At 40.7% G+C, this 14,181-nt stretch overlaps 1 protein-coding gene across 1 annotated transcript in view; it reads left to right on the top strand.

Annotated features, from left to right (window-relative positions):
• Positions 1 to 12,541, top strand: part of LOC107748731 (zinc finger protein 516-like) — a 41,905-nt gene extending 29,364 nt beyond the window's left edge. The window contains exons 2-5 of the mRNA XM_016563677.1: positions 18 to 2,031; positions 3,855 to 4,221; positions 6,910 to 7,014; positions 9,997 to 12,541. Coding sequence (XP_016419163.1) covers positions 244 to 2,031; positions 3,855 to 4,221; positions 6,910 to 7,014; positions 9,997 to 10,169 — 2,433 coding nt within the window. The 5' untranslated portion in view covers positions 18 to 243 and the 3' untranslated portion in view covers positions 10,170 to 12,541. The remainder of the gene's footprint in view (positions 1 to 17; positions 2,032 to 3,854; positions 4,222 to 6,909; positions 7,015 to 9,996) is intronic.
• Positions 12,542 to 14,181: the final 1,640 nt, after the last annotated feature.

Raw genomic sequence — 14,181 nt, 5'->3', positions numbered from 1 at the left:
TCTCTATTTCCTCTTAGGTGACCAGAATGAAGCAAACCCTCAGCTTGTAAGATGATTCATAGGAGAAAAAACTCCAGACATATTTCCGACAAAAGCAACACTGTCAAGACAGAATTACCAACAATGACACATTTGACAAAGATAACTTTTACCCAGACCGAATGACTACAGGCGAGACAGACTTAATAGGATCTAATAATTTGGACAACAGATAGCAGTATAGTGGAATATTCAAGCCTTGAGATGGAGGTGGAACGGCCGGACGTTGTAGAGGAAGAGTCCTTCTCCAAGGGTGGCCAAGACAACCCTGATGGCAAGAAGAGCAGGGGTCACACTTGTGAACTCTGTGGAAGAAGTTTTCCTTTCCTCAGCTCCTTGTCCCAGCACATGAGAAAGCACACTGGGGAGAAACCATACAAGTGTCCTCACTGTGAGCACCGCTCAGCCCAGAAGGGTAGCTTAAAGGCCCACATTCGCAGCCACAAACTGGACGGCCTCAGCCAGAGCACCAGCGGTGAGGAGGAAGATGTGGACGAAGAAGGGGAAAAGGAAGGAGGGGTGCCAGAAGATCAAGGTGGTTGCTCCAGTCCGACCGAGAGTACCTCGGCCTGCAACAAGGTTGTGAGCGGTGAGGAGTCGACCAAACTGAGGAAGAAAGGTGGGAAGAAGGAAAGAACCTCTAGTGAGAATGGCAAACAGTCAGTGCAGTGCTCTCTGTGCAGGAAAAGATTGTCCAGTCAGGCAGAGCTTGAACAGCATATGCAGGAGCTTCACAAGTTCTTCCGATGTGAACTGTGCCCTTATGAGACTTTGCAGGAGGGCCAACTCCAGGCTCATGTTGAGAAGGTACATCCAATCGAGGAGGAATCTATCACCAAAGAAGTCTCTATAAGCGAGGAAGCTGACGGTAAAGGCGAGTTCCCATGTGAACAATGTGACCAGGTGTTCACACAGGCCTGGTTTCTGAAAGCTCACAGGAAAAAGCATCAGAACAGTCTGGATCATGGGTGCCGGATCTGTGGACGCCGCTTTCGTGAGCCCTGGTTTCTACGTAGCCACATGAAAACCCACAACACCAAGGTAAAACCAAAGAGTGACACCTACCTTCCGGCTACTGTCAATGAGGTGGTGCAGGACGAGTCCAACTTGTTGAACGAAGTGTGTGTGTATGAACTCTGTGCCAAGTGTGGAAACTTCTTCCACAACCGCAAGAGCTTGCTGTTGCACGAACAGGTCCACAGAAATATTGAGCAGCCTCCTAACAGTACCTTCTGCAGTGATAAGGACTTCACATCTGTCACCAAGACAAGCTTCTTGGAATGCCTAATCTTGAAACCAGCAGGAAATGAAGAGAACCCCGCTGAGGGAACTCTAGGAAAAAGAATCCCGGAGCTTGATCCAGTAAGTAGCTACCAGTCTTGGCAACTGGCCACCAGAGGCAAAGTGGTGGAGGTAACGGAGAAGAGCCTGGGTTGGGAAGAGAGATTAGCCGATGCAGATGTAGCATACGACAGGGAAAAGGGCGAGTATGTCTTGCTCAGACAGGACAAGCGGAAGAAGTCACTTGATTCAATGGCGAGTATCCCAACCAAGAAACGGAGAGGGGCTGGGACCCAAGGCTCCAATACAGATCACCACAGCAATGGAGAAAGGAACGGCCAGGTCTCGACAGGTGAGCGAAGCCCAGAGAATCTGAGTGACACTGAGTACCGCCCTACTTCTCGCCCTAGCCGTAAGAATTCCCAGAAAACCTCAGAGTGCTTGGAGTGCGGAAAAGGCTTCCGCACACAGCAACAGATGGTGATCCACATGCTCATCAGACATGGTGGCTTGGGTGAAACCATTGGTGGAAATGGACTGTTCCGTAAAGCAACGTCCAGCCCATCTAAAGCAGGCGAATCAGCAGGACTCTTCAGGGTTCAAAAACAAACAGGGTTCTTTAGGGACACAGGTAAGAGCATCGTCCTTATTTTGGAATTTAAAGCAAGCCCAACGTTTAAGCATAATCTCAGGAATGTATTCTTAATGTTATAAACTTCAAGCACCACATGATTGCATATCATAACCTCCGTTCGCACTACCACACTCACAAATTGTAAACAACAGACAGTATTATTCATGCATTGCTGTGAAGATGCTTAACCTCTGGCATAGTTTTTTTGCTTTCGTGTTGAACAGCTAATGTTTAAATTCACTGAAAAGAATGTAATTTTATTTGAATCTGTATGCTACTATAAATCTACTTTACTGCAGAGATTTCCATTTTTATCCCTATTCAACACCTGCCTACAGTACCATTTACAAGTGAACATACAGACCTTGATTAGTTGACTCAGGTGTGTTCGATTACAGTTCAAATTAATTTTACTCATGCTGAATTTGCTATGTGACTGTGCTCCAAAGAATGTGTAAACTTCTCAACAGGTAACTGGTACCTGATTGGAAATGATGCTACTATGATTAATTAACTAAATAAATTTTCGCAATATTTATAAATAAATTTTAGAAATGTAATTTGAGCTTTTATTTTTGTTGTTATTAATCCTACTCTTGTAGATATACCTTCCTGTGGAGTTCTAATCAAACACACTTGAACCAGCAAATCAAGTTTTCGGGTTCACTCGATCATTACTGGAAGGTGTGTTAGACTAAAGGCAGATATCCAGGAATAGGATATGAGAATGGCTGGCTTAACAGATACATTATGATATACAGTTTCTGAAGCTAAATTTACGGAGGACAGAGACACCTTGTGGACAAATGCTGCAGCATTTGACATGTTCAGTTGTATTGTAGTGTTTGTGCATAGCTTAAATCTTTATGCCATTTGTTCACTTGTTGTTTAATTAATGGAAGCATGGTCTTTGCTTCCAATTGAAAAATAACACATTTTAATCTTTTTGCACAAAATACACATCAAGTATAGAACCTTTATGATTTCCATTTGTAGTAGCAGTTTATTTTATTTTTCTGCCTTTAAGCTTAAAACAAAAATTACACTTGTTGAAAAGGACCTCAAGACATTTAATTAAGCTCTAGTTACCAGTCTACGTATTTGGGTTATTTTTTTTTTTTTTAAGTCTCAGTGTCACTTGTTTATACCTCATACATTTGTTTTCTGTCATCTGATACCGTAAAAAATCAGGTTACAGCATGTATTAGCTCTTTGAAGCATGTTTTTAATGATCAAGGTGCAAAAGCAGGCTTTGAATTGTTAAATCTTTTGCTTGTGGCTGGAGCTGTCCAGCCCTCTTTGCATGATGCTATTTCTGGACTTCCTGTCTCAGGAAGACGAGCTCTAAAGATTTGTCTTTTTTTTCCACTTTCCCCATCTAAGCGCAGACCTTCGGTTAAAACACATTGCTAAAACCACTGGAAAATACTGCGGATGGCAGGAGTTGCAACAATATGCCCCAATAGAGCACTGAATCTGTCCTGATAATTGATCATTCCTGTCATATTTAGTGGAAACTTGGGGTGTTATATTAATCGGCTATAACAGAAGACTTATAGTAGACTTGCAGATCTGATAAAATTGCCCTTCATTACCACAAAATTAAGTAAAATAAAATTGCCTTAAACAAAAGATGCCCTCTTAGGGATCGACACAGATGGAATGTTCCAGAACAGAGGTTTCATTGTGTAAGAGTTGAAACAGATGTCCACTCACTACTGATATTTTCATGTAGGTGTGAAGACTGTATAATGCTCTTCTACACTACTTATCTCCTCTAAGAGATTCATAATAAGACCAAATAAAACGTAGAATATGATAGTTCCTCTTGTAGGTTTTCTACTGAAGGACAGAAAGAATGTAAGGAAGCAGACATGGCCATTACGTTTGTGTACAGAAGACTGGAAACCCAAAGACAGGAAGCAGAGTGATGGAGAGTGGTCTGCTACCTCAAGAGGGACTTCATTTTATGCTCTCTAGCAAACACAAACTCTCAGATCAGAGGAGCTCCAAAGCCCATGCTCCTCAGACCCCCGGCAGGTCTGATTCTCAAGCTCAGGATACACCGTCCGTTGCTGGGTACGACCCCTGGAGCAGACTTGGCTTGAGTGGCCCGTCCTCTCACTCCCAGTCCAAGAGACAGTCGACGACCGATGGTCCAGAACCTGTGACAGACATCCTGAGTTTCTTGAAGAACTGCAGTCCTCATGATCTAGCTGCTCTCTACCACCACTGGGGCTTCAACAGCACCATGGCAGAGCAAGCAGGTAAGAGGGTGTATAGAATTCGTTCATTTACATTCATAACCAGTATTATGAGATGCTGATTTTTATTGTTTATTTTTTTTCCAACAAGTTTAACCCCAAAAGTATTTGGACAGAAACCTTCAAAAATGTAAGATTTTCACCAATCAATCAATAGCATTTTTTGTGAAATCTTTTGATTTGAAAAGGCGTTTGGTATGATGTTATCATCTATGCACTGATGAAACATTAGGCAAGTGAATAGGGATTTGTGTATCCAAATACTTTTTGGGATCCCCCTATGATTTATTTTGAGCCTAATTTACTTTTTCTGAAACTGATTACTAAACTGGTATAAAGAAATCATATTAATTAGATTTGCAGTTGGTTAGTGCACAGTGCACACTGGACTTCCATATTCTCCTGTACGTTTGTGATTATGACTTGAAATATTAAATAAGGTAAGATGCAGATGTGCATTTATTAAGCCAAATACCAAATTAAGCCAAATTGTGCAAATACCATTTGCATACCTCAGTCAACAACAGATATAGAAACCTTCAAATGGAACTGTGAATACACATTAATCATTTACAGAAATATTGGACGGTAAAACATAAATAAATAAATGTGAATTAGAAAATGGCCATTATTATATAAAAAAAGTGATTAGTGATAACTTTTAGTGATATCCAATACTGATATTTAGAGAACAGGATGGCCTATAATGTTTGTGTGTGTATATATATACAGTATATATATGTGCATATATATGTGTGTGTGTGTGTGTGTGTATATATATATATATATATATATATATATATACACATACATACTGTAATACAATTAAAAGATAGAAAATGAGATATACACAAACTTACTGAGATACATTTTTTCAAAATTCAAGAAAGTAAAATTTAAAGTCGATTACAATTTTTTTTGTACTGTTGCCAAAGCTTGTAGCATCAGATGTTTGCTAGGTCGAGGGATATAATAATATATATATTTTTTATTTATTGGTATCTATCAGTATTATTTATTTGTGTATGCTCATTTCCCCATTTGACAGCTTTGCTGTCATCTAACACTCACTTAAAGTTAATCTTTAATAACACTAATAATTTAATAACGCTGTTTATAAGGGATCTTTTCAAATCTCAAAATGACTTAATTTTTCAAAATGTTGTAAAGCCTAAATTCACTTGTAGCATTAAAATGAATTGATTTTAGTTTTGAAGTGTTTTATTTTTATTTGATTTGACGAATTTATCGGTTTATCGGTAGTTAGAATTTCACCAGTAACACTAACTTTACAGCGCATTTGTAGAAACAAACAGGTAAAGATTGACATGCTGGGAAATGGTTGTCAGGTCACAGTACTTGAATTATTCAGCGAAGGCACATTAACTACATTTACTCCTGAGTTGAAATGACAAATGAGAACAGTGAGGGCTAAAATGGCACGTAGCACCCCACACATACACACACCGTCGTGCCAGCATGCGCATACTCAAAGGTTAATGGAACTATTGAGTAATCTCTTCATCATCGTGTAACCTACGAAAGTGTGTAAAAACATTTCAGACAGCTATTGCTGAGAGGCATTGCGAGCTTTAAACATCAGGCTCGTAACGGCACGCCAGGCGCTCTCCGAGGGGTTACAGCGCCTCGATGCCACAAATATGCAAAACAGCACACTCAAAGAGTGAATGAACGAAAGAGCAAGAGGAGTCAAATTAAGCCACCAGCTGCTTTGAAAAATATTTTCAAATGCTTTTTTTCTATTCCACTTCATTTAAGGACATTTTGTCAGGCGGTGGTCCAGTTGACCGGCATCAGTGAGCGTAGTTCTGCGGAAAGACAGTGGAAATTTCTGTCAACTGTCTGGCCTGATATCATCAGTGCTCTCTTTAGCCCTTTGAGTCACATACAATAAAGTGACCTTTCCAATATTAAACTTTCCTTTTGTTTGTGCTGTCCGCTGCTTTTCCTGTTGCGTCGCTCCGGTATGGTAATAACTCACAGACTCATGTTTACTAAACGTAGCCTTGCTAACTACTGCCACCAACACTCTCAGTCACAGCTCGGTGCTACAACAAAGCGGGGCCTGAGGGGTCAGAGCAGGTAGGACCACCAGTGCCAGGTGACGGACAGGAGCCAAAGGGACAGCATTTCAGCTCGTGCTCTTAAGCACCCTAAGGGGAAACGAGATGCTGGGTGCTTCAGGTTCCACATCCGTTCCTGTTACTTCAGCGAGTCCTTCATCGACGCACACGTGTCTGAGCGATTCCCCCCGCGCGGACGAGGGCTGACTTAGCTAGAGCGACGGGCAGGAAAAGAGCAGCGAGAGGGAAGGAGACAAGGAGAGAGGGAGGAAGGGGAAAGCAGCACACCTGACATGTGACATGGTAGCGCAGATGGGGGCACATCACAGGGCAAGGCTTTTAATTCACAGTAATTTATGCGGTCACATGGGCCTGTGTTCATGTCAGGCTGTCGGAGATGCTCTCGTGATGCAGCGTGACAGCTCCCCATCCAAGCCCTGAAGGTAGCCTCCCATAATGACACATAAAACATACTAATGATGCTTCCTCTCTCTCTCTCTCTCTCCCTCCGTCTCGTAACCACTCTTTCTGTTCCATGTAAGTTCGCCTACATGTTTTTCCTATTAATTTTCATTTCTCTTTCTCTGTTTGTGTGTGTGAACTGAAGGGTTGGCGAGGTCAGGGTCTCAGCAGGGGGAGTATGTGTGTCCAGTGTGCAGGAAGAGCTTCAACCAGCCCAGCCATTACCGCACACATATGAGATCACACACAGGTGAGAAACACACACTAGAAACAAACATACACACCAGCGCTGGACAGCAATTAACTGAATCTACTAACTGAACTTTTTTTTTTCATTTCACATTATCACATTATCATTACAAATGTAATGAAAAATATATGAAAATTATAAAATACTATAATATAATTATTATACTGTATGTTTCATATATATTTAAATGTACATGCATGCATTTATGTGCAAGTGTGTGTATGTATAACGAGCAATCTCTCTCTGTCCTTGGACGAGACTCTTTCTTTTTTTCCGCCGCAAACATATTTGCGTGTGACTCTGACCTGTGAAAATTGTATACATTATTAATCAGATGTCACTTATGGAGCTGTAATTGTGCATGCTAATAAGCTCAGCAGTCACCAGTCCAGTATTATATGCGTCAAATGCTCGCTGAGAAAATGTGACAGTTTGCCCTTGTCTTCTTGTCAAACCACACACACACACATACACACACCTACTCAATCAGGAGTCTTCATTTCATCACAGATAAGATTATATCCATCATTAATGTTTTACAACAAACTTTCATACAACATAATAAATCTGTGTGCCATTTTATGTTTGCATTATTTAGATATGATGCATTGCAATTGTATTTTGTATCAATTTATGTTCAAAAAAAAATTTGAAGTGACCTTTGCTATGAGTATTTACTAAATTTACCTCCTGGTTACAGGGGGAAAGTGCTACTGCACGTCATTAGCATGCACCATAGCAGCTTTTTAATGATGTATAGAGGTCATGTACCATTCGCAGTAGTCCAAATGAATAGGATTTCCTCCACTCTTTTAAACAGGGCGCACTTAGCCTCTCAGATTATGACTAGGACTTGAGTTTTTATTTTTTTTAAGAGTGTGTGAAGGTTGCGCATGCTAGCCAGACTGATCCCCAGTGACAGAGGCCAAATGCTACATTTTACGGAGCTCCCTCTCTCTCTACACATGCACATAGACTTACAATCAACGTCATCAGTGATTGCTCTCTTCAGTGTGAGCTTTCAAATGAAGCGGGGCAGGGGCCCCCGGCCTCCATTAGCATGCACACTAACTCTGCGTGTCACTTTAAATTGGTAGTTTCAGTTCACTGTCTGCCGCGGCCACGCTAACTGGTGATGCTAATTCAAGGCCTTTACGGCTAATGCTCGATGTGCGGGTGGATTCTGGGTTTGCACCTTAGCGTCTTTAAAATGGATTCCTGCAATTCTTCCTTTGAAAGTGACCAAGAAAGCAGAAACATCATTAAAGTCAACCTGAAATGTATTAGCAACCAATTTTATTTCTGTAATGTGATGCAAGTCCCAGTGGAAAAAGGATATTCAATGAGATAATATAATAATTTAATAATTTTTATTAGCCCAGTTGATTGGTCTTTATTTCTTGTGGTTGTAGGGAAAAATAAGAGGGCTTGGTGCAGCAATTATTATATTTAGAATTTTTATTTTGCTTTGAATGATGTGCACCAATGGGGCATTCATAAATAGACCAGGAATGTGTGATTCAGAAGTTAATGGGGTAAATTTTGATTTCATGTTGATTTAAAAGTTAAATTTTTACTAGAATGATCTTTGTACCCTGCTGGGTAACCATAGAAGGGAACAAGTTCCAATTTTTGCAACATTATAAACTTGATTACCTCTGTTTAACCCGGCCACCTTGCTCCCACAGTGATGTTTGAGTCCAATGGACTCATGGGAACTGGAGTCCATCCTCTACAGAAGCCCCCAAACAAGTATGTTTCACTTTTCGTTCGGTTGTTTGCATTATTTGTGTGTATCTTGTGTTGTTGTTTTTCTGTCCTGTCAGTCATTTCTTCATCTTTCTTCATTCGGAGATATGCAGTTTTTACCTGAGTAACACTGAACTTGTAACAGTGCAGAAAGTTCTAGAAATAAACCAATGCTAGGGGATCAAATGGATTGCGTCCCGCCTTAACAATCGGAGATGCGCATTGCTGCAGCAGGGAGGCCAATCCTTAATGAATTACCCCCTTTGCATGTGTTGCATATTACAAATGGCAAAAGCAGGCAGAGAGTAAAGGTCAAATTAAATTTGTGCCGCACTCTCTGTGATGTTCTGACAATAACCTTTAATGTAATTTGGTGGGTTCTGTTTTGGATCAGGGTTTCACTTTCTACTCCTCTAGGGAACCACGGTGCCCCTGGATGAGCTCTTACTGTGCCGCAGACCTTATCAGGCAGCCAGCGCAACCCAGCCTCAGATAGTCCTGATTAATTGTGTCTGTCTTCATTTTTTTATGAGGCATGATTTATGATAATACCCCTCTTTCAGCCCCTCGGAATGACAATTATTTCCTAGTGGATAATTCATTCATTTTTCAAAAATAATAATACGGAGAAATTGAATGGCAGACTCATTTGTTTTGCTCAGGTGTGGGGGGATATTTTTACGCGATTGCACGAGGACAGCGTTGTACATCAGTCTAATTAAACGCTGAAACTGGGACTCTGACAATTATTCCAGTGTTGAGCCCCAAACAGACATGGGCAGAAGGAGAAACTAGGTCTGTGTGTGGTTGTCAAGTTCGCCTCTCCTCGCAAAACTTGATATGCCCAGACTTTCGACATCTACCATCGGTGTGACGTCTTATTGCTCAGGGGAAGGCAGGCAGGCAGAGATTCCTGTGTCTGTGAGTTTGTGTGTTTGTACGAACAGCTGACAGAAACAGAAAACAAAAGGCTGACATCCCCTCGGGGGGAACAGTCAACCGTCTCCATATGGCATGTCATCAGCCCATCAATCATGCCGCGGCCCCTCCCCCCCACCTTCCCAACCTGCCTCTGTTCTTTCCTCTTGAAACGGGAAGGCAGCGCTCTCAAAGCCAGCCCTCCAACATCACTGCCACGTCACCTCTCTCTCCTCTCTGGTTCCAGCCTCGGCTCCGCTCTCACCTTGGGGTCCAGGCTCTGACCTCATCTTGTTTTTTGTGTGTCCGTTTCAGGTGAGCGACCTTTCCAGTGCCGATACTGTCCTTACAGCGCCTCGCAGAAAGGTAACCTGAAGACCCATGTCCAGACCGTGCACCGTCTAGCCTTCGACAATGCGCAGTACCTGGACAGGAGACTCCGCCAAGCCCCTACCAATGAACCCACGGACCCTTCCGGATCTCCCTGAGCATGCCGACCTCCTCACGACCAGCTCAAATGAGGGCAGAAATCTTTAAAAGGTCCATCAAAACACTTTGATGCACAAATACGGCATTCGAGGAAGACAACGTAATGTACAGCATTGGATTCGTTCGTGTTTTTAGTTTAGTTGGACTTTCTGTGTTTCCTTTTTATTTTCACCCGACACAAAGCTCTAGATTAAACTGAAAGGGGGGACACATGTTTACACCTCCTTTATCCAGAGACTTACGAAAAAACTTGAGGGCTAAAGCCTTGACAACACAAGGTCAGAGCTGATGGAGTAGGACAGTGAGCTGCGTTCTCAAACCCAAGGACTTCAGCTGATCCCCTAAACTTGAAATGCTGCCTCAGAGTTCCCCGATTGACTAGTTGTTAAAAACAAAATAGCCTTAGTGCGCAAGGAGTGTAGTTTGTGCGTGCGTGTGCGATTGTGTTTTCCACATTCTACTTCTCAGGACTTGAGTGAGACGCAATTCCAAAGCCTGCATTCGTTCACACAAGTGTGTAACTGCACGCGAAGGAGACATGCAGTGAAATTCATTACTTAGTTTTGTTGATTATAAGCATATATATATATATATATATATATAGTTGAGTGTGTTTTGTCACTGGTTGGGCAACACTTGGCACTATCATCAAAATATGCCCTGAACACCTTTGTATTGTGTTAAACTTGGAATTTAAAGTATTTATGTATGCGCAGCTGTAATGTTACATAGGTTTCCACTTGCGTCGAGTGTCATATTCATAAACCATCTCTCTGAAGAGTTTAAGGTAAAGTCACATGCCATATTTTGCATTAGTGTCATCTGATTGGTCCAACAAAGTCAGAAATATTATTTGTGTCTGCACTTACTTTTTTGATGTAGCCTACACAAGTTTAATGTGTTTCTCTTTTTTTCCCATCAAACATGTTTGCCTCGGTGGATTCTGAATAATTGTATCCCAAAAAAAGAAAGAAAGAAAACTTAATTCAATGGCGCATCAGGTCTCAAAGCCATGTTAAAATGCTCACGTTTTTGATGAAGGATCTATTTTAATCTTAACATGCGGAGTTGCAAGTTGTCTGTGTAATCATTTAAATTATTGCATAATAGAGAGACTAGTAAATAGCGCAAGACTAGATTGGGGGGATTTAGTGTGTTTTATAATGTTATTTATAAAGCTTTAGAATGCCATATTTTTTAGAGGTTGAAAACTTAAAAGCGAAGAAATTCTTGGACATATATTTCTATGAATGTTGTATATGGTAATTAGGTATTTACGGAGATAGTCCTGCACAGCTGTGTACGTTTAATTGCATTCAGATATGTACAACAGTCAAAAATGAACATTTATCTAGAGCATTTATATTGCCTAAATCCTTGTGTTGGAAACTAAGCCAAGAAAACTGATCCTACATTGCGAATTTTGTTTTAGAAGAACCTCCAATGTGAATTTGTGTTGATGCTCAGCAGTCAAACTGAAACATGTTGCAGGTTCTAAGCAGCAGCAGTGACCCAGGAACTGAGAGTTATTGCAAACGTGGTCCTATCACTGCTGCCCTTGAGCAAGGCACTTAACCCTTGGTCGCTCTGTAGGGACTCCATGTTCCTGCAATTGATGTCTTGGAAGTTGCATTGGATGAAATGTGACTGCTAATTGTAATTTACTAACAGCAAATCAACTTTTAAAATAGGACACAAGAAACATGAATAGCTTTTCCTGTTAGCTTTTTAATGAATTTAAACCCCTAAGTACTAGAGCAGAAGACCTAAGAAAACTAAATAGCATGTTTTGAATTAATTTGCAGTTTGATTGTTTGTTTTCTTCTTTATGTAACACTATTAATTTTGTGGTTTGAATAGAAGTAGTAGTTGAATGTGTGGAATGTATTTTGTGTGGTTAAAAGTTCTTCCCTCCACATATATTTTGTTCAATGAAGTACACAAAACCTGTTGACTGTCATCCTCAGATCATCTCCAACTCATACATTGTCCATTGTTGAAGTCTTGAACTGCTTAAATTAAACGTTACCTTTACCTTTGGTCTAAATGGTATTAATGTTAGTACAAATGGTGCTAATATTGATCTAGACCAATGTTTCCCAAACAGGGCTACAGAATAATTGCTATGTGGTTTAATTTGTAGACAAATCTGTGATTTTTTTTTTCTTTTTCTTTTTTCTAGGACTAATTCTTCATTTGCAAAAGTGTGTCCCGTTTGAAGCATGTGGCTCCTCTGCTGGCTTTAAAGACTGATTATATAGTAAGATGCAAAATCATTCAAGTTGTGAAATAACATTTAGTTGGTGAATGGCTTACTTCCCTACTATATAGAAGCCAAAAAATACAGCATGTGAAAAGATAAGTATACAATTAGTATGTGATTTTGGATGCTGTTATCGAATCAGTTCCGTAATGATTCAATGACTCGCTCATAACACAGAACAACAGTTGGTGCCACCTACTGGTGTACCAGAAAGAGTCACTAAAAAACAAAATATTCAAATGCCTATAAAAAATCTCTATAGCGGAAAGCTTCCTGTTACTCAATAATACTTTTTGTTTATAGAGCAAAATCACACTTGCAATTGAGTAGTTGTTCTGAATACATTTCTGTTTTGACTACATAAAAAGGTTGGGGGAACATTGGTCTAGACCAGTGATCCTCAAATCTAGCTCGCGAGATCCACTTTCCTGCAGAGTTTAGCTCCAACCCTATAATCAAACAAACTTACCTGTGATTTTCTAATGATCCTGAAGACATTGATTAGCAAACTCAGGTGTGTTTGATTAGGGTAGAGCTAAACTCTGCAGGAAAGTGGATCTCGCGAGCCAGATTTGAGGATCACTGGTCTAGACAGTCTATTCATGCCCACTGTCATCCAAGATATTGCATTGCTGCATGGGGATACTGTATCCTACAGTAGGGATCCAGTGTTGCCATTTGTAAAGGTGTTAAATATCTAAAACACACACATTAGCCAAATTATAATATGCCCTAAATTGCATTTTACTCAAGCAGACATATCTCTTTATTTCCCTCTTTTTCTCTCTGACCTCTCTCTGTCATGTGTGTTCACTTACATTAGTATTGAAGTCCTTTGCATTGAAATGGCTGCTAATTGCATTGATCTCCTCTTGTGCATGCATAGCTACTGCTGCTGTTGCTCTGTGCTGTGAAAAATGGCTTGGGATTACATTGCTAAACAACTGCAGGAGTCTGTCTGATCTACTAGCCACACAATAGACCTCTGACCAGAAACAAACCTCTGTGGGGCACTGTTCAAGATCACAGTTGTACCTATGCAGGTAAAAGTAAAAGGTGAGATATGAGTTTAGGTTCTCATTAAAAAAGAATAATTATTCAAGAAACCTGAATTGCACTGAGAGAGACAGAGAGAGAGAGACACTTTTATTGCTGTTTCATAACTCAGGAAACTAATGGAGTCCTCATTATTTCATTTACATTTCCTAAAATAGGAGGGAAATAAAGGCAACAAACAATATCTTTTCCCCCAAAACCTCCTGTTTCAGCAAGAAAATGCTTCAACACTAGTTATTTAAACAGGTCTCCTTTGTGAGCTTCAGTTGTACTATCAAGAAATTAAACTGCCCCTGCAACTGGACTAAATGAATTGCTTTGACTGGTGCAGTTAAATAGGTAATTGGTCATTGGTAAAATCTGATTCATGCATTAAAACCTCAGTGCCTTTAATCAGACTAGATTTAAAAGGCAAGAGGCCAACCATCTTTGGGGCATTCAGATGGGATTGTGATCCACTTCACTGGGCACTTCTCCGAGGGTCAGAGCCGAATGGTAGAGTTGTCGCAGAAAAGCGAAGGACGCTGTCACTTTCATCAGAGGTAGAGTAGAAAAGAAGTGCATGTGTGTATTTGTGTGTGTGTGTGTGCGTGGGCCCCGATTGCCACGAGACAAAAAGGCCAGAGAAAATTACAACACTTCAAGTGTTTCCGACACCCCAACAGTGTCTGCGGCGGGAAATATGTAAATAC

Source organism: Sinocyclocheilus rhinocerous, unplaced genomic scaffold (assembly GCF_001515625.1).
Source record: "Sinocyclocheilus rhinocerous isolate Xijiao unplaced genomic scaffold, SAMN03320098_v1.1 scaffold499, whole genome shotgun sequence".
In the NCBI taxonomy this organism is placed as follows: Eukaryota; Metazoa; Chordata; class Actinopteri; order Cypriniformes; family Cyprinidae; genus Sinocyclocheilus; species Sinocyclocheilus rhinocerous.
The sequence above is the reverse complement of the archived record's forward strand: the minus strand, read 5'-3'. Positions and strand labels throughout refer to the sequence as shown.